At 43.4% G+C, this 20068-nt stretch overlaps 1 protein-coding gene across 2 annotated transcripts in view; it reads left to right on the forward strand.

Moving 5' to 3' along the window:
• LOC102788101 (nuclear receptor ROR-alpha A-like) overlaps positions 1–18402 on the forward strand; it is a 148403-nt gene extending 130001 nt beyond the window's left edge. For both annotated transcript variants that reach the window (XM_087842141.1, XM_087842148.1), the window contains 9 exons: positions 3415–3556; positions 5782–6038; positions 6124–6322; positions 11591–11712; positions 12096–12228; positions 12417–12524; positions 14040–14150; positions 14256–14368; positions 15201–18402. In XM_087842141.1, coding sequence (XP_087698267.1) covers positions 3415–3556; positions 5782–6038; positions 6124–6322; positions 11591–11712; positions 12096–12228; positions 12417–12524; positions 14040–14150; positions 14256–14368; positions 15201–15365 — 1350 coding nt within the window. In that variant the 3' untranslated portion in view covers positions 15366–18402. The remainder of the gene's footprint in view (positions 1–3414; positions 3557–5781; positions 6039–6123; positions 6323–11590; positions 11713–12095; positions 12229–12416; positions 12525–14039; positions 14151–14255; positions 14369–15200) is intronic.
• Positions 18403–20068: the final 1666 nt, after the last annotated feature.

A 20068-nucleotide genomic window follows, 5' to 3' on the forward strand; every position in this document is an offset into this window, starting at 1 on the left:
TGGTCCCTCACCCAGGACCAATTTGCCATGGGAGACCCTACCAGGGGGCAAAAGCCCCCAGACAACATAGCCCCTGGGATCCCTGGGACACACAAACCCCTCCACCACGATAAGGTTGCGATTCACGGAGGAGCGTGTAATCTAGTGTGATCAGGAAACGTGAACAGGTACTATAAACGTACCGGGGACATGGTGATCGTGGGCTGAACCCCAGTTTGCTTCATGTATTTCTTCACACTTTCAAAGTGCTGTGAACGTTTCCTTTTCACTACATGGTGCTGAATGTAATGTTGACATCTCTAAAGCATTCTCACACATGTTTTATGTGGTTCCCACATTTCTTGAGGTAAAATGCAATAGAATAGAAAAGAATAGAATAGAATAGGCCTTTATTGTCATCGTGCATATACAATGAAATTCTGCTTTTTTCCCCATCAGGTTCATAAACAGTTAACAGCTCCTTTGTGCTCTACATGGCACATGGTCTCCATTCTTTGCCTTGTGATTACATTCACATTTCTGCATTGCCTGTTAGATATTCACTGACTGCTTGTGAGAGTGAGCTGCTGACAAGCAAACTGAAGCTAGCAGAAATAACTTTCATGTGTTTGTCATCTGATAGCCTTTGCACTCCTTGGTTTACCAATGTCTCTGTATATGCTAATAGGCCAGTCTGCCATTACTCTGTAAAATGGCTCATACAGAGGTACACGGGTGGATACGGTTTGTTTGTTGTTGTTACTGTTGTTGGACATCCAATGAACACTATATTGTGAAGCATTTGCTCATCTGCCTTCACACAGTGACATTTATTTCTTAACCCAGAGGGTTTAACGGGATGTGCCTCGTCCTTTGCAGCTGTAACAGCTTCAACTCTTCTGGAAAGGCTTTCCACCATGGTTAGGAGTGTTTATGGGAATTTTTGAACATTCTTCCGGAATCGAAAGGAGGAATGCTACATCAGGTTAGACACTGATGTAGCATGACAAGGCCTGGCTCACAGTCTGCGCTCATCCCAAAAGTTGAGGTCAGGACTCTGTGCAGGCCAGTCAAGTTCTTCTTCATTCATGTCTTCATGGATCTTGCTTTGTGTACTTGTACACAGTCATGTTGGAACAGGAAGGGGCCGTCCCCACACTTCTCTAACAATTGTCTCACTTGGATGTCTTGGCCAAGATATCGTCATCATCAGTGATGATGTCAACCCCAACCTCAGCTCCAGTTCCAGCTCCAAAGCCTAATCCTATGCTTTTTTTAAAAAAAAGAAAGCATAGGGTTGAAAAAACAACAAATTAATATTAAAGATGAATTTAAAAAATAGGGTTAGGATTAGGATGACTCTAAACCAACCAGTGGCCATTAGTTGGAGCCTGGAAGCGGCAACTTTAAGCTGAGTTTTGATAAGGTAACTGGCTTTGATGAAGAGGAGCCGTGGCTCTTAATATGATTGGAGACTGATGAGACCGCCTTGGCTTCACATACTTCCATATTTCAACCAGACCGTGCTCTGTGTATGTTTCAGAGAGTGAAATGTAGTGTTGTGTGAACAAGTGTTTTAAGTCTAGGAATGTTAGATTAGTAACTTTGTACATATTGCAAATATTCTAACTATATTGTAAATACTAAAAAGCAGTCCTAGGGAGGCAGTTTAGAGGCCTGTAATTTAGTTCAGTTTTTATGCTGGTAGGTTAGTTAGTTTTGTTCTATTTTATTTTTCTACAAAATCTCACAGTAGCTCCAGTCCTTGTGTGGAAGTCACATTTGCGTTGTGCTCTGGGCTCCAGAGTGCAACACAAGACAACCCCCGGGACCCCAGACAGTCCCCCAGACTCTGATGATAGTCTGAAGCATTTGTCTCTTTGGTCATTGCAGTCTGGATTAGTTTATCATTGCAGAAAAATGTAAAAAAAAAAAAAAAAAAAAAAAAAAACAGTTTCTTTTTCTCAAATTGAATTTTTTCTTATTACTTTTTGTTATGAAGAATATTTTTGTCATTCAGTACACGTGTTTGTGAAAGACTTGATTTTATGTATGTTTTTCAGTATGTTTTATTTCCAGTAAGAATTACAATAGAAATGAAAACTGTCACATGAAGAAATTAAATGGTAAGTAGGGATGGGTATTGTTTAGGTTTTATCCGATACCAGTACCAAACCGGTACTTTTGAAACGGTGCCGGTGCTTAAACGGTGCTGAACTGGTGCTTAAAGAATGAAAAACACAAACTTTGTCCAAAAACCTCTCATGTTCAGCTGTTTTTTTGTAAAAAGATAACAATGTTAGCCTTTTCTGCAGCTATGGGGGATTTATTGCATTACTCTTGGCTGGAAGCAGTGCTTAATCAATGGGGGGGAAAAAACACAAACTTTGTCCAAAAACCTCTCATGTTTAACTGTTTTCCACTTTTTCTTTGGTCATTTTAGCCTTTTTGGCCAGGGTGAAGGGAGTATCTGCCATCAAACAAGAAGACAGCCGCATGTAACTACGACGGTGTTTGCTAGTTCACCTTACATGCATTAATGTAATAACGTGGTTAGCCTACTCAACGTAAATTACACACGAACAACATTAAGCTACTCGCCCAGAGAAGAACGGCTGCTGCTGCATCATCATCCGTCATCATTTCTGCTACACTGGCAGGGCTAGGGGCCAGGACTCTATTCTTTGGGTTTTTGGGGGATGTTGCTAACTCCGGGTCCGATAACAGGCACCACACCCGCAGTAGATGTGCACAGTGTGAGGTCTCGCAGCAAGCTATCAAATACGGCGCATTTCTCGGCTTTTAAAAAAACGCCAGGTGTTTCATCAGATTTGAGGTGTTTCCTCCTTTGACAGTATCACAGTATCAGCTTAAAGCACTTGTTGCAGGCTGCTGAGTTTGCATCTTTTGCTGTGAAGTACAGCCAGACTTTTGACCGCTTCGCCTTGGGCATTTTTAAACTGTAGCTCTGCTCTAAAAGAACGTATGTACCTGGGCCCGCCTACTATCCTTGGAAAGGTAAAATGATTGGCTAGAATCCAAAGTGTATGACAAAAAAAGCACCGAAATGTGCGCTGCTTTTCGGTCTGGTAACTACCGTTTATGTCAGAACCGGTGCCATGATGGCACTGGATACCGGTACCCATCCCTAACGGTAAGTGATAGTGGGGCTGTGCATGCTTCAGGAAATCCATTTTGAATTGTAGCTCCATGAGTGCACTGAAGATGCCAAAAGATTGTAAAGCAAAGAGTAACCAGATTTGATGTTTTTATACTGGGGGAAGGTCTCACAGTGACGCACATTTCATCCTTTGCCTCTATGATCTCCAACATGAGCACAAACATGAAGGCTTGACTGTTGTTTCAGTGATCAATCATAGAGATATTTTGGTATGAAAACAATGATTTTAATAGAACTCTTTCGTGCTCTCTCAGGGTTTCTTCAGGCGTAGTCAGCAGAGTAACGCCACCTACTCGTGTCCTCGCCAGAAAAACTGTCTGATCGACCGAACGAGCCGAAACCGCTGCCAGCACTGCCGTCTGCAGAAATGTCTCACTGTGGGCATGTCCCGAGACGGTGAGGCAAACACATGCACAGCAGATCTACACGTTACGAACATATCGAACCCACCTCTGTGTCCAGAATCACCCTGAAGTACAACAGCCGTGTGCTGTATGTGTATGTCAACCCTAACCCTGACTCTGATCCAGTGAATTCATAAAATGTAAATGAAAAATATATATTTGATATAGGGATACAACGATACCAAATTTTTCAAACCTATACTATACCGATACTTGGATCTGAGTACTTACCAATACTTCTACTACACACACACAAAAAAAATGCAATGAATTGGAAGACAGTTTTATTTTATTGTCTAAAATAATAATAAAAATGACCACAAAAATAAAGTTTCAAGTGAAAAATAAGCACTTCTGTTAAATTATTGAATTACAAGTGTCCACATTGTAATTCAACAAAATATCAGTGAACTAATTGGCTCTGTCTCCAGCTTTCAGAATAATAAATAAACACTTCTGTTTGGAATAAAATCAATAAATCGTTGCTTTTCCAAAACCCGAGTTAAAGTTGGCTGTTCTGGTCTTGCATTAGCCTTAGCGAACTCGGTGCATGATGTGTCCTCAGATCTTTTATTAAACTGCTTGTATTGAACGATTCCCTCCCCTGGACACCTTACCGGCCTTGCTTCTGTCATCTTCACATATTATAGGTAAGTCCACAGGGCTGACCTTTTGTTTAGCCTAGCTACAGCAGCCTCCAGTTTGTTTTTTTTATCTGGACCCGCCAGCCTCACTCGCCTAACCCTGCTCTTGTTTAGCACGACATGTCCCCCCAGCGGCCAATCTAAAAAATTACAACAGAAATGACAAGCCACCCTCTGACTCATGAAATAAGTTGGTATCGGTTAACTTTTACAAGTATGAGTACACACACGTTATACCGTACCGGCCTGATACCAATATTGGTATCAGTGCATCCCTAATTTGATATCATATAGATTTTTTATGTTGTTATTACATGAAAAAACTTTTGTTTTAGACTAGAAAAGCACTGCATATGAACCAGTGTAGGATATGATATAGTTTCAGTGTCTGTGTAATTTCTTTCTGTTTTCTACAATGAGATGTTCTGTAATGTTGGACTCATGTCTGCAGCATAAAGGTGTAGATTTGAAGACGGCTGTTCGATCAAAGATGCCACGCCCCTAACTTCAATATTTAGGTGAATGAGAAATTTCAAACAATCCCATCTAGAATATTACTCAAGGCTGACGCTATCCACAGTTAACATGGGCGTCTGTTGGGACTGACTTGCTCTCACGAGGTCTCTGCTGGATTGTAATGGGTGAAATGTATGAAATCCTACGTTTCTGTCAGCTTGGTGATCTAGTATGAAGGCAGATAAGGAGGCTAATCAGTGTCAGCTCTTCTTGAACACTGGTGGTGAGTCTTGTTAACCCTTTAAGACCTACCATAGAACCAAGTCCACCAGAGCTTATATTATATTTTTACATGCTGTGGAGCCATTTTTGGGAGCATTTCAAGTTGTGCACAAAATAGTTTCCCACCACAGGAAATTTATTTTAAGTGTCTTCATAGTTTTATTTTTGAAATACACCAATTTTTATATACTGCAGGAAAAACGAAAATAAATATTATAATGCAAATTTGCAAAAAAGCAGCATATGCATCAAAATAAACTATTTCCAGCAGTGCAATATGAGTCCTAAGCATCCCAGAAACGACACAGAAAGAAAAAAAACTACATTTCCGCGAAAATGACGTCACTTCCGGTTTCGGTCAGGTAATGGCGGACATGCGATAGTTCGCGCTGACGTCTATTCCAACGTAGGAAGTGTTAGGAACAGCTGATCGGATTGGCAAAGCGTGTTTCTGGAATATTATGTTTTTGTTGCTGCAAGCGCTTTCTTTGCAATTTTCGCAAAGCTATATGTGGAAGGAAACTGTGACCTAGGACAAGCTGATGGAATAAGATGTAAGTACAACTCCTCCGTTTTCATATGCAAAAAACATTATTGCGCTAGCTCACGTGGTTGCAGTGCTACAAGGATTTAAAAGTAGTTGCGCAAAACGGAGCGTGCCCGCTCTGACCGGTTTTAAAGGGTTAAGCGAATGAGTGCTCCGCCTCTGAAACCATAACGGCTAGCTTTCACTTTGGCTGAACTGTCACAGAAATCAGCACGTTTTTGTTTCATTGTTTCCAGGTCTTCATTCTCTGTCAGGTGGCTAACTGAAATCCTTTCCTTCTCTCCTCAGCTGTAAAGTTTGGTCGCATGTCTAAGAAGCAGCGGGACAGTCTGTACGCGGAGGTGCAGAAGCACCGCCTCCAGCAGCAGCAGCAACAAGGTCACAACCTCTTGTCCCATCCCAGCCTCGGCAGCCCGAGTCCAGTCGAGTCCGAGTCGCTGTCCTCTCACTACACCCTGTCCTCCACCGGCCTCACAGAGCTACCTGATGAGGGGGGGCACTACGTGGAACAGAACTCGCCTGAAGGCGGATCTTTGTCATCTAAGGTTTGTTGTCTCTATTTTCAGGACAGTTGATAAACTCAACGATATTTCCTGTGTTTTCTACGTCAATCTTTTCCTCCACAAACAGGGAGACTCTGCAGGAGGAGGGGAAGGAGGTGGTGGGGGGTTCTACTTGGATATCCAGCCGTCTCCGGATCAATCCGGACTTGATATTAATGGCATCAAACCGGAGCCCCTGTGCGACTATGGATCCAGTAACGGCTTTTTTCCATATTGCTCCTTCAGCAACAGAGACGTGCCACCCACGGTGCCCATGGCTGAGCTCGGTGAGTGGAGGACTCAGGAGAGCGAGATGTTTGTGCACATTTTACTGGAGTTTGTCTGTAACCTGCCTCTTTAGCTCCTTTCAGACCTGCTTCCTTTACTTAAACTTGTCTGGCTTCTCCATTAAAGTCATCGATGTGGCTCAGTAGGCACCGAGTTGTCCACCTATCGAAGGATGGACGGGGTAATCGTCAACAAACATGCTTTACATAAATACAATCAAACCATAATTTCTTCCTATTTTTAGGTCAGCTGTCAGTCAGTTTGTGTTCCTCCAGATTAAAATAATTAAAAACACTGAAACTTACGTAAAAATAAACATTTAGAGAACAAATTCAAACAAACTCTGTACCTGAAAAATATCGTCAATTGTCTGTTACGTATAGCAAAAAAACAGGAGGCAACACACCAAGGAAGGAGCACAGGACTTGTATCGATGTCTTTTTCATGAGATGGAGCTGGAAAGGTTGTGCAGCAGGTTGGGATGATTAAGCAAGGAGATGGAAATGTACCAAAGAGTCAAGAGGGAGTGTTGAGAAGATGAACGGAGCTGATGGAAGACAGTGGAGGATGGATGGAGGGCAGTTAGTGAATCAGGAAGTGTAGGTGGAAGAAAGAAGAAGAAGGAAGTGGAAAGGCAGTTGAACCAGGTGACGTATGTGTGGCGGTGTGGAGCGGACCTCAAAGATGTGGGAGGAGTTGTTGAAGCTAAATCACCCCCTTTTAACCATGTTTGCTTTGCTGATGGAGAAGGTTAGGAGTTGCACTTTGTGGATCTAGAGGAAGTGTGTTACTGTATGAGGAGGTCTACGTGTGGTAGACTGGTGCATGACATGTATGATTTTTACCAATATCAAAACCCACTTTATCAGACGAAGGGCACACCTGAAAAGAAGTGGAGAGGAGTTATTTGCATTGTTTTAATCCTGCAAAGCTGCTCAGCAGCTGGAGATTCAGTTTCATGTTTATTTCCATTACGGTCCTCCACCTCTGACTGTGCAGTGCTGAGAACAAGACAAAATAAATACAGTAATAAAAAGACTCATCATTTGGTCGAATGTTGTCGGCAGCTACACAAAGATGAGGAAATATCTTGAAATAGGTGAAGCAAAAAGAAAAGAAGGGGAGAGATGGAACGAGAGGCTACAAAGGGAGTCAGACAGAGAGAGAGAGAGAGAGAAGTGAGGGGCAAACGGAGACAGAAAGGTGGTTTAAAATAGCAGGAGGTTGGAAACTCATCTTCAGAGCTCATTAAAATCTCTGTGTGGTAATTAGCTGTCTGTTAATTAGGGCCAATTGGGACGTGGCAGGGCGCTCGTTGGGGGAAATCATTTTTTTTCTTTGGTCCTGGGAGATTTTGTGATTCACTCTTTATTGTAATACCCCCACCCTCATCCAGTGTGAGTCTTTGTTATGTGACTGTTTTTTTTTTAGCATGTATTGAGTTGTTTTGGTTTCTAGTGTTGTTTTATTTGTGCTTACGATAAGCAACAGCGCAGCGGGACAGTCTGTACGTGTGTTTATTCTGGGTTTGAGCTGCATTCACAAACATTTTGTCAACAGTTTTCGATTTTACAGTAAAAAGTTCAACATACAGCTGGGAGTTCAGGATATTAGTGTTGGCTTGATGTAGAAGGAGGTTTACGATTGGAATTATCATCACTTATACATGGACCGGCCTTCATTTTGGTCACAGTTAAAGACGGGCTGGGCTGATATCATAAACAGTTTCACTCTTCATGTTATCTCAGTGGTTCTCAAAGTGTGTGCCGCTCTGACAGGTGGGGCACAAGTTACCTGGCAGACAAGTCATGCAGAACTAATGTTTAACATCGAATCATGTTTACGGTGGAACAAAGAAATTCGTGGCAGTTACGTTAATAATATGCGCATCCGCGTGCGTAAGTTGACAGCCGCAATAAAGAAGTGTAGTGAAAAGTGCGAACATGTGGTCGGGTCTGTCGTGCATCGTTTGCAGTGGTGCTGAAACCCAGGACTAGGGCACGAGTGACCACGTGTTCGCACTTCTTTATTGCGACTTACACTTACACAACTTACACACGCGGCTACAGCATACACACGTCATCATCATCATCATGGTAAAATGGTAAATGGCCTGTATTTATATAGCACCTTACTAGTCCCTAAGGACTCCAAAGCGCTTTACATATCCAGTCATCCACCAATTCACACACTGGTGATGGCAGCTACATTGTAGCCACAGCCACCCTGGGGCGCACTGACAGAGGCGAGGCTGCCGGACACTGGCGCCACCGGGCCCTCTGACCGCCACCAGTAGATAACGGGTGAAGTGTCTTGCCCAAGGACACAACGACCGAGACTGACCAAGCCAGGGCTCGAACCGGCAACCTTCCGATTACAAGGCGAACTCCCAACTCTTGAGCCATGATCGCAGCAGCAGCATCATCATCATCATCATCATCATCATCATCATCATCATCATCATCATCATCATCATCATCATCATCATCATCATCATCATCATCATCATCATCATCATCATCATCATCATCATCATCATCATCATCATCATCATCATCATCACCCAGTTCATTCTGTTTTAAGCCGGCGAGGCGTGATTGGGGATGCCGCTCAGGTGGGTCCGCCTCCCCTGCAGCCACGCTGCAGACCACGCCCCGCCACAGCTCTGCAGTCAAACACAAGCTGACTGCAGCCACTAACAGTGAATAATATTAAACTCTCACTAAAAATCATCTCTGTTCACAAGTTTCTAGATTTCTTTTTTATAAGACTAAGACTGGACTTTAGTTTTCCATGTTTGGCGTTCACGTTCTGGTTGCTTTTTTGAAGATGTGCTGCTGCAGACGAATGAAGCAGTCGAGTGCAGCGGTCCCCAACCTAAAATCCACAGATCGGTTTAATGTCAGACACTGTTTTCATGGACTGGCTATTAAGGTGTCGCAGATAAATACAACAAAATAAAATGATACGACCGAGACAAAAACTGTGGTGTTTTGTAAATATAATAATAAATGCAAATTCTCTGTGTAATTGTGTATCTTTATTAGCAGCGTCCTCCTGAGATGCACCAACAACACTGAGAGTAACATCCTCCTCTCTGCCCCTTAATGCTCGCTGGTCGCTATGGTAATGCATAAATATTTATTTCAAAATAAGACACAACTACAACATGGGAAAGACCCAGGGAACCCCAGTTAACGATAAAAACCCTGAAAACCATCAATTTCACACCTGAGCCTCAACTCTCGCTTCCCGGTACCAAACGACTCACGGACTGGTACCGGTCCATGACCCGGGGGTTGGGGACCGCTGGTCTAGTGACAAAAGTTACAAATAGTTGTTTGAAATAAAAGTTGTTTATTTAAAACAGAAATGACTGAAAGATTCATTGTGAATGAGTTTATTATGTAAATAAAGTTGCAGCTTGGCTTTTCTGTCATTGTTTGTTTAGATGGGGGTGAAAATGTTTCTTCCTGCCCCGAGAGAACCACTGGTCTGGGAGTAGGGTTGGTTTTTGGTGACAGTCTCACCTTTTTATAGAATTTTCACCCCTTTCACACTCTCATGCTTCGTGCGATGTGGTTAAAATGAAACCCAAACCTGAGCCTAGTTATGCTGCTGGGCGAGGTTTCCTTTTCGAAGCACACTGTCTGAGGCCGCTTGACAAGGCAACATATCAGAGCAATGGCACTTGCTAGGATCCAATATTGAGACTAATCTGATGTAAAATATTGGACGTGACAGCTTCTTAAAGTTATTGTGCGCCTCGCTACAGCGCATTTGTTTATGCTCCTGCCACCCATGGAATTAAGGAAAACTGGGAGCTGCACTCAATTCAATTCATTTCAATTCAATTTTATTTATATAGCGCCAAATCACAACAAAAGTCGCCTCAAGGCGCTTCATAGATACAGAGAAAAACCCAACAATCATATGACCCCCTATGAGCAAGCACTTTGGCGACAGTGGGAAGGAAAAACTCCCTTTTAACAGGAAGAAACCTCCGGCAGAACCAGGCTCAGGGAGGGGCGGGGCCATCTGCTGTGATTGGTTGGGGTGAGAGAAGGAAGACAGGATAAAGACATGCTGTGGAAGAGAGACAGAGATTAATAACAGATATGATTCAATGCAGAGAGGTCTGTTAACACATAGTGAGTGAGAAAAGTGACTGGAAAGGAAAAACTCAATGCATCATGGGTATCCCCCGGCAGCCTACATCTATTGCAGCATAACTAAGGGAGGATTCAGGGTCACCTGGTCCAGCCCTAACTATATGCTTTAGCAAAAAGGAAAGTTTGAAGTTTGATCTTGAAAGTAGAGATAGTGTCTGTCTCCTGAATCCAAACTGGAAGCTGGTTCCACAGAAGAGGGGCCTGAAAACTGAAGGCTCTCCCTCCCATTCTACTTTTAAATACTCTAGGAACAACAAGTAGGCCTGCAGAGCGGGAGCGAAGTGCTCTAATAGGGTGATATGGTACTACAAGGTCATTAAGATAAGATGGGGCCTGATTATTTAAGACCTTGTATGTGAGGAGCAGGATTTTGAATTCAGTCACTCAGAGATGGTGCCTGGTCTTTTGACTGAAAATTTCCTCCAGTCAAAGCGTAAAATTCCTTTTTGCTGGAATTCTGTTTCCGTCACGCATCTGTTACCTACTCTGCTCAACTCGGCTTTTAGGGTTTTCCATTAGGCGGTAATACCTGGTACAGGGTACTTTTTTGGAGCCTTCAACAGGGTGCATACTGCTGATTGGCCAGCCAGTGACATCACTGTAGTCATGAGAGCCACTCCTTCACAAGAATCAAACCCACCAACAAGGGAAGTGGCTGCATACAAACTTCCTTTACCCAGAGTCTGACAACAGCTGAGCAGCAGGTATACCATCACCTTGTGTTATGATGATGTCACGGGCCTTGCTGTAACAACCCCACCCACAGTGAGGTGGTATTTCAATCATAATGGAAAAGGACCAAAATTAGAGTCCATGCGAGTTGAAATGAGGAGGTGCTAATGGAAAAGAGGCTCGAGTTCTTCCTCATCGTGTTGGTATATTTGTAAACTCTAAAAACCAAAAGTCCTTTCTGAGTGAGAAATGTAAAACTCGACCTTGTCAGAGGTTGATCGTGTCTTGTTTACAGGTTTCCAGACTTTTCTTTTAGACTTGTTGTCTCTCACACTCGAGTCTCCCGTGACTTTGCAGGAATCCGAGTAGGCCTAAAACTCGTGAGCAGCTTTACGTTCAGCTACTGCGTTTGCTTTCTTTCAGATTACTTGGCCCAGATCGTCTCCAAGTCTCACCTGGAGACATGTCAGTACCTCAGGGAGGAGCTGCAGCAGATGAGCTGGCAGAGCTTCCTTCAAGATGAGGTGGAAAGCTACCAGAGCAAGGTGTGCTTAAATATGTCCACCCATGAATCCGTAAAGCCAAAAGCCTAGCGTCAGGTGATGGTGGCAGCAGGATAAGCGGGGTAGTTTATCCATTTCTCTCCTCAGTACCTTTATTTAGGTCCCCCTGGAGAATCCTGCTGCGCTCCCTTTAGATATAAAATCATTTAGCATGTTCTTAACTCCACGCAGAAAACATCCAAAACACATCTGAACTGGATTCTTTGACCTATATCTAGGGGAAGCAGTAATACTTTGCTCCAGTAATATTTTTTTTATTTTAAGCCCGTTTATATTTTCTAGAGACGGTTAGATGTTCCACTTTGACAAATTCTTAATTCTCTTTTGTTGAGCTTGTTAAACTCTTGCTGCTCTGGTGTGCGCAGCCTCAGGAGGTGATGTGGCAGCTCTGTGCTGTGAAGATCACAGAGGCCATTCAATATGTGGTGGAGTTCGCTAAACGCATCGACGGCTTCATGGATCTGTGCCAGAATGACCAGATCGTACTGCTGAAAGCTGGTGAGAGCACAGATTGGATTCATTTTCAATTAGGTTTTTTTTTAAACTTGTGAAAAGCACAACAGCGACATCTCAATAATCCAGATAAGGAAATCCCAACAAGTCGATTTAATGCGCCGAGTGTTTTCAGCTGGAGGAGCCTTTCCTCTCCGTTTGTGTCCTCAGCATCTCCTCGTTTTCTCTGCCAGGCTCTCTGGAGGTCGTCTTTCTACGAATGTGCCGAGTGTTTGACTCGCAGAACAACACTGTCTTCTTCGATGGGAAGTTTGCAGGTCCTGAAGTCTTCAAAGCTTTAGGTGAGCAGAGTTCATTTTCTACTGAGGTGTCATACATAAGCTCCAATTATAAATTAAAACCCCAAATTTATAAATTTTAGGGTTAAAATAAATTAAAAGTATGAATTAAAAGTATAGATATTTGTGTGGGCAGTGCTACTTTCTAACAGCTGATAATAATCTGTGCTAATGTAGAAAGTGTGGTCGGATCTACTTATAACTGAGATGTGTCAAAACTCTACAGGTGTGCCCCTATAGCACAGTCAGCTGACTGGACACAGTCACTCAAACTACTTCTATTTCTAAATATGAGGATTTTATAAGTGCCAGTGCAGCTCACAGGTCTGGGCTGGTATCCACACACATTCTGAGAATCCTTTCAGAGAGTTTCTAATGTGGGCATGGAGGTGCAGTGGTTAGCACTGCCACCTCACAGCGAGACCAAGTGAATAGTTCAAAAAGTCAGCCGTCTCTCCAACCTCCCCTCCATCTCTAACTGTCTGCAGGTGGAGAAGGAACATCCTCTGAGGCTTAAACACTGCAGATATTCTTCTTCCTCCAGTACTGTTACACTTGGTTCTTCTGCCATTTTTTCCTCTCCTAAAGAAACTCTTAAGCCTCCTAAAAGTCTCCCTAGCCCCTCCTAACGGTTTTTCACTTCAGGAACTCTCTTAAGGGCTCAGACGCTTTGTGAATAACTTTTATCTCTACCAAGATTCAGTGCTACCTTTCAGGGGAAATATTTTCTTGGAATTTCATCACTACAGACTTCTCTTAGTACTTGGAAGCTTTATCTGTTCCTGTATTGATTCCTGAGAGTCGGGTGGGGTCGTGTAACGCAGAAACAGAGTTGGAAAAAAGCCTCAGGTGTGCAAAAGCTGGTGCTGTCCTTGTTTTTCCGCTGATTAAAGGGGTTTGTAAGGTCGGACACATGTGGACCAGGGGGCTTGTTTGGTTCAGGTTCCTGGTTTTCATGTGTGGAAAAGTTGGTGTAGCATGTGACCTGAGCAATTAACCCTGCTCAGAGTAATACAGGAAGTAATGTCACATTTCCATCAAGCTTTCTTCCTGATTTTTCATCCTTTCCTGTGTGCCCTCTGAACAGAGTGCAATCAGATGCCTGCTTTTCTTTCTTTCTCAGACTAAAGTTTGAACGCTCGTGCAGCTGCTTTGACTTGCAGCCTGCCACAGAGGAAGACCGTGCCTCAAAATCACCTCCTCCTTCTCTTTAGTGCTTCTCTTTGACTGAAGATGCGTTTTTTTAACATTTTTAACTACTCCAAACATCTCAAGATGCATCAGAAAAGAAGCCACCCCAAAAAAAGTAACAGGGAACGTTTGGCTGATTCTTTGGATCATCGATCACAAAAGCACAGGAATGATGTCGCAGTTCTTGTCTGTTGGATTGTCTTAAATAATAAAATATGTGTTGATGTGATAATTACATTTTCTACAACGCTACTGATGCAATCTGACGTTTCTGTTGGCCTCTGTAAGTCACTGAGCATGTTTCCGGTGTTTTCCGTGTTCTCCCAGGCTGTGATGATTTCATCACGGCGGTGTTCGACTTCGCTAAGAGCATGTGCTCGCTGCATCTATCAGAGGACGAGCTTGCTCTCTTCTCAGCGTTCATTCTGCTTTCTGCAGGTACGTCCTTCCTTCACCACCTGATCAGATGTTCTACACCGACTTGTTGAGTTAAATAACTGTGTGTGTGTGTGTGTGTGTGTGTGTGTGTGTGTGTGTGTTTAGATCGGTCGTGGCTGCAGGAGAAGCTGCAGGTGGAGAAGCTGCAGCAGAAGACTCAGCTTGCTCTGCAACATGTGCTGCAGAAGAACCAGAGAGAGGACGAAGTCCTGAACAAGGTACCCAGGATGCATGCAAACCTGTCAGTGACACACACACACACACACACACACACACACACACGCACACGCACACGCACGCACACACACGCACACACACACAGTACATGAATGGAGCGTAAACATGCAGACGGGAACTAAACTAAAAATTATACACAAATTTGAGCCACACAGACTTTTCTGAAAAGTTCAAGCTTAACATCCAAAAAAGTGCTTAACTATTTTTTTCAGCATTTTAGTAAAACAGTTAATTTGAAAATGAATAGATAAGAATGATAACTAAACATTTAAATATGACTTTGATTAAAGTCCTTGAGCAGACTGTTAGATTCATGATTACAGAAACATACACAGTGATGTCTGCAATGAACGCACTGTATTGTGCTTGTCGATGTACTTGTCAACTCAGAAACAGTTTGATGCACAACTGAAAGTTTTTGTGGTTATCAGTATTCTTTTGTTGCACCAATGAGTTAGTTGTAGATGCAAAAACATGGTAAATATAATCCAGCAGGGCATGCCTAATGGAGAAATAGCTCTTTGCTGCCCTGTTGTGGACAAGTGTGGAGGTACAACTGTATAACTCATTTCTCCACTGAGCACCAGTGAAGTTAAGGGTGTAAGAATACTCATGAGACTGTGTATGGTAGACTCTTTGTGATCACATTATTCTAAAGAGCTAAACATTAATTTATTCCCATTTCCTTTCTTCGTCTTCCCTTTTTCACTTCTCCGCTTCTATCCTAACTTCTCTTTATTGTCTCCTCTTTTCTATTCTTCTTTCCTTGTCTCCTCCCTTTCCTTGCCTCTTTCTTCTCATTTCTCCCATCAGCTCAGATGCAAGGCGTCAGCGTTGCGTTCGCTGTGCAGTCGACACACTGAGAAGCTGTGCACGTTCAGAGCTGTTTACCCGGACATCGTTCGATCGCACTTCCCTCCTCTTTATAAGGAGCTGTTCGGTGCTGACCTCGAACTGACCCTGCAGAGCAGCGACTGAACTGTCACTGGCACCAAAGCCGGTGTATCCAGACAGATTGTGCCCAGTTTCCATAGACACTGCGGACGGGGCGGCGTCCCACACAGCCGAAGATGGCGACTGTGCAGCTGCTGTACTTCATCTCCTGGACACCTGACACAGACACAAAGAAACCCGAGTTCATCTTCTCCTCAGTTTGTTTTTCCTCCTCCTCGTCTTCCTCTCGTGTCTGTGAGTTTGCTCTGAGGAGTCAGGTGGTCTCATTAGCCCACGTCATGTATCCAGGCTTCTGAACCTGGATCAGACTCACCTCTAACAGTACTTGCACTGAAACTTGGTTTTTGTTTCGTTTACCTGATTGTTAAAGCTTTGAGTTTCCTGCGTTTGTTGGAGAGAATGATATTGGATCCATTGACTTGTCCACAGACAGTTTTACTTGATGATCAAAAGATTAAAAGGTAGCAAAAATAATTTCCTAATTTTAATTTGCAAAGTAAAATTGTTCTTATCCTTTGTGAGAGTGAGTGCATAAGAAAAGCACCACATTCACACAGCTGCTTCTACAACTTTGGATACTTTGTGGAAATGTTACGTTACATTGATCATAGTCTCAGCTGATATTAGCAAAATGATCAAATAATCCCAACGTCCTCTTGAGTTCTATCCAGTGACATCAGTTGCACCATTTTCAGTACTATTTATAACTGAAAATACTGTATGAGTCATTGCTCAGATACGTAGCACAGCACCACAGCCGTGATCTCCAGCGTGGAAACAGGAAGCCAGTTCCAAAGTGACAAAAACTGCAGTTCCTTTAATCACCACTTGAGGCTAGCTCTGAAAGTGAGTCGGTGCATAGAGATTCCTATGTTGGAATGCCAAACTTACAAAACAATACAAACATTTATTTTGGAATCTGTAGTTTTTTAACTCATCCATTTAGCTTAAAGTCATTCAATTCCATTTTATTTATACAGCGCCAAACAAGTCACCTCAAGGCGCTTTATATTGTACAGTAGACCCTACTATAATAGATACAGAGAAAAAAACGAACAATCAAATGACCCCCTATGAGCAAGCACTTTGGCGACAGTGGGAAGGAAAAACTCCCTTTTAACAGGAAGAAACCTCCAGCACAAACAGGCTCAGGGAGGGGCGGGGCCATCTGCTGTGATTGGTTGGTGTGAGAGAAGGAAGACAGGATAAAGACATGCTGTGGAAGAGAGACAGAGATTAATATCAGGTATGATTCAGTGCAGAGAGGTCGATTAACACAAGTCCCATGATGCATTGAAGAAATACTCAGTGCATCATAGGAATCCCCCAGCAGCCTATGACAGCATAACTAAGGGAGGACTCAGGGTCACGTGATCCAGCCCTAACTATATCCTACTGTCATGGCTGCTTAATTGATGGCTGTCTGCCTTTATTGAAATTATGTGACAACTGGTATGTGCTGCTGTGAGTTGCAGACTGTACAAGCTCTGTGCTTTGTTTTTGGTGAGTGAAATTATAGTCATTTATACGTCTATTACTAACTAGAAGATAGCACATGTGTTTCTGTGCATTCATAGCAGCTTGCTAACCAAGCTTGCTACCATCAGCTCATACCTCATACTCAGCAAATATTGTGACATCCATCATCAAAAAAAAAGGTTCAAAACCAATGGGTGGTCATCCATCTTTTATATACAGTCTATTAGGCCCACTAAGGAAATATCAAATCAATAACTGAGAAAAGAAGAAAACTCAAATGAATCCATGTGTTAAATTAAAGTTAAATTAAAGCTGTTCCTGTTTCTGCAGTGGTCTGGGACCAGTCTGCGTTTGTTTCCAGTGTCTATGAGGCACACAGTGCAAAATCTGGTTCTGTTTGTGTGCCACGGTGTTCGTACTGCCATCAAAGCAACTCGGTGGTTGTTCACAACACTTTCGATGAGCTCTTCTCCTTTGTACCAGGGTGCCGTGTTCTGGTGTACATGTGTGGCCCCCTGTGTATGCAAACCTTTTATTTTATGTTATTTTTAGCACAAGCTGTCTGCCGTGTCGAAGAGTTGTAGAGCTTTCACATCATGTTGTATCTGCCCTCTGTGACTGTCATTAACTCTGTCCTAAATTTCACTGCAGGGCCCAGGGTGGAGCTGATGAAATAACACAGGATAAATACAGATTCTGCTTCATCAGTCACTATTTCTTTCAATTTACCTGAAGATGAGTTGTTTTTTGTTTTTAAATCTGATTTGATGAGTAATAAACTACCGTGCAGTGCTGTCAGCAAGATTATATTGAGGCCTCATCCCTTCTGAGGCATCAAATCCCCAAAGTTCTCTGTTTTAGATGCTAATGTTGTGTCTTTTCTTGTAGCCAAGGAGACAAACTAAAGAGTAAACATGATGAAGACAGCTGATTAATTTTACCCAATATAACGAATGATTTGTATCGGTTAAATTGTGTGTAATTAAAACACCCATGCGACAGGTCCTCCTCCCTTCAGCAGCAGAGATTTAACAGCCATAGAATCAGTCTCTATGATTTCACCGTGACCCCCCATCCTCCCTCGCATTCATCCAGCCTCCTCCTCCTCAGCTGCCCATCTGTTGCATGTGTCCCGGCACCTCCTGCAGATATTCACAGCAGTAAATCTTTAGCACCACCTGGTGGCTGTGACACTGAGCTGTATATTTCACTTTGTGTGTGCTTAAAAGCTTTTTACTCTGTTAGATGCTGGAAAAAGAATGCAACATTTAAACTTTTCCCTTTCCTGTAAAGCAAGAATATGCAGCAAGCCTCCACTCAGGTTAGCAGACACACTTTACAAATTACACAGAGGATTACAAAAGTAAAAACAAAGAAACAATTAAACATGTGTTATCCCTCCTGTATTTTCAAAAGAAAAATCATGTTAACATGATTAGAATTCAACATAATAAGAGCAATACTACAATAAACAAGCTTTGAGGAGCAATACTGACCCTGCCTCATAGGAAGAAACAACTATGCAGTGTGAAAAAAGGGATGTGTTGCACTAAAGGCAGTCTCTCCACTGCCGTGTGTGTGTGTGTGTCCACCCCTGTTTATGGAATTTTTACCCACATGCAGCATCAGAACAGAAGAAAGTCACAGTGAATGAATCCACGAGACTTGCTGTCAAACATCTTCTGTTTGGTTGTTTTTGTGCCTCTTAGGCAGCAAAAACACACCAGTCACAGGTCCCAGACTGTGGAAGTGAGCTCCTCTGAATCTTAATAAAAAAAAACACAACGCATGGCTTCAGACTTGAGAAAGTCACAGATAGTGTTGGGTCTGTGTTTCCACAAGCCCCGCTAGTTTAGAGACTTATTCTCATTAACGACAAAAACAAGACGAACATCTTTTACTTGCTAGCAAGGGAGGCCCCAGCCGGTGTCTCAGAAAGCACTCTGAATCCTAATTATTGTCTAAAGGCGAAGAAAGATGCCCAACGGATTTACTTTACCAAATGGACCGTCCCAGCCTTGCCGTAATGGTCTATTTGATTCACTTTTTTTAAAAATTGTTTATGTTATTTTCACTTGCTAAATACGGGACAGATTTGACTGGGGGAAAGAAAAACAGCGGGGAAGAGGGACGGAGATAAAGGGCAAAAAACAAAAACCAACAAAATAAGCAGACAAAAAATCCATCTATCAATCACCTGGATCACCTGTTGAGAAAGAAAAAAGAGCAACACAATAAACAACATCACGATGATATATGTGAATATAACTGTAAATACTAAATATTAAACATTACTGTGCAGCACATAAGATCGACAGCGCACAGTGTGCTTTGAGGTAGGAGCTAAAAAGGGTGTAGTTTGTGTGTGTGAGCACCCGTGTGTACACCTGTGAGCAAAACTCCAGACATCCAGAGGCCCTCAGAACACAAGAGACCAAGGAAGACCAACAGAGGGGCAGCCGCACCACTGTCCCAGAAAGAGCTGAGGAGAGTCCCAGATGAGGGGTCACTCAGCAGCTGCGGAGCAGAAGCCAGGGGGGGTTGCAGTGACGTGCCCGTGAGCTCCGCCGGCAGCCAGCTGTGCCAGAGTGACCGAGCTCCAGGCCAAGAGGCTGAGGGCACCCCACCCCCGAAGTGGCCCGAGCGAGCCCCAGGCTCCAGGCCCCGACAAGCAGCCACCAAGGAGTGAGCCGGTGTGTACCTGGACGCCCACCCCCGGACACAAAGAACCACCAACGCACCGATGTCTGAGGGCGTCTGCCACTGGTAGGGGAAGTGGTGGGGGGAGATAGGCCTCCATACCTTGGAGGGCCTGAGATGTCCCCAGAGAGGTGGCGTCTGATACCCAACCTGACATATAGACACAGACAAACAGGCACACACACCCTCATGCTCTCATATGCAATTACTCAATACTCACCCAATGTGGAGACAGACACAAGGAGATACTGTACACACAATCACACTCCCCAAGCGTACTCTATACCCCAGGTCTAGGTACCCTTGCCCCTGGAGGGGGAAACTGCACCCAGACCCAGGTGGTGTTACCCTTTTAACTGGGGTGGGGAGAAGCAGACCGCCCCAGCTCGGCAGCAGCAGGGAGGCCCCACATTCCAGACCCCAGTTGGACGGCCAACTCCCAAAAACTTTTATTTTTCCAGTTCATGAGGACTGTTTTCTTGGCTATGCAGTGAAAACCATATGGGTTATATTCTTTTCTGTAGTGACATTATCTAAGCTGCCCAACA

This window comes from Neolamprologus brichardi, chromosome 1 (genome assembly GCF_056152115.1).
Source record: "Neolamprologus brichardi isolate AB-2024 chromosome 1, ASM5615211v1, whole genome shotgun sequence".
NCBI lineage: Eukaryota > Metazoa > Chordata > Actinopteri > Cichliformes > Cichlidae > Neolamprologus > Neolamprologus brichardi.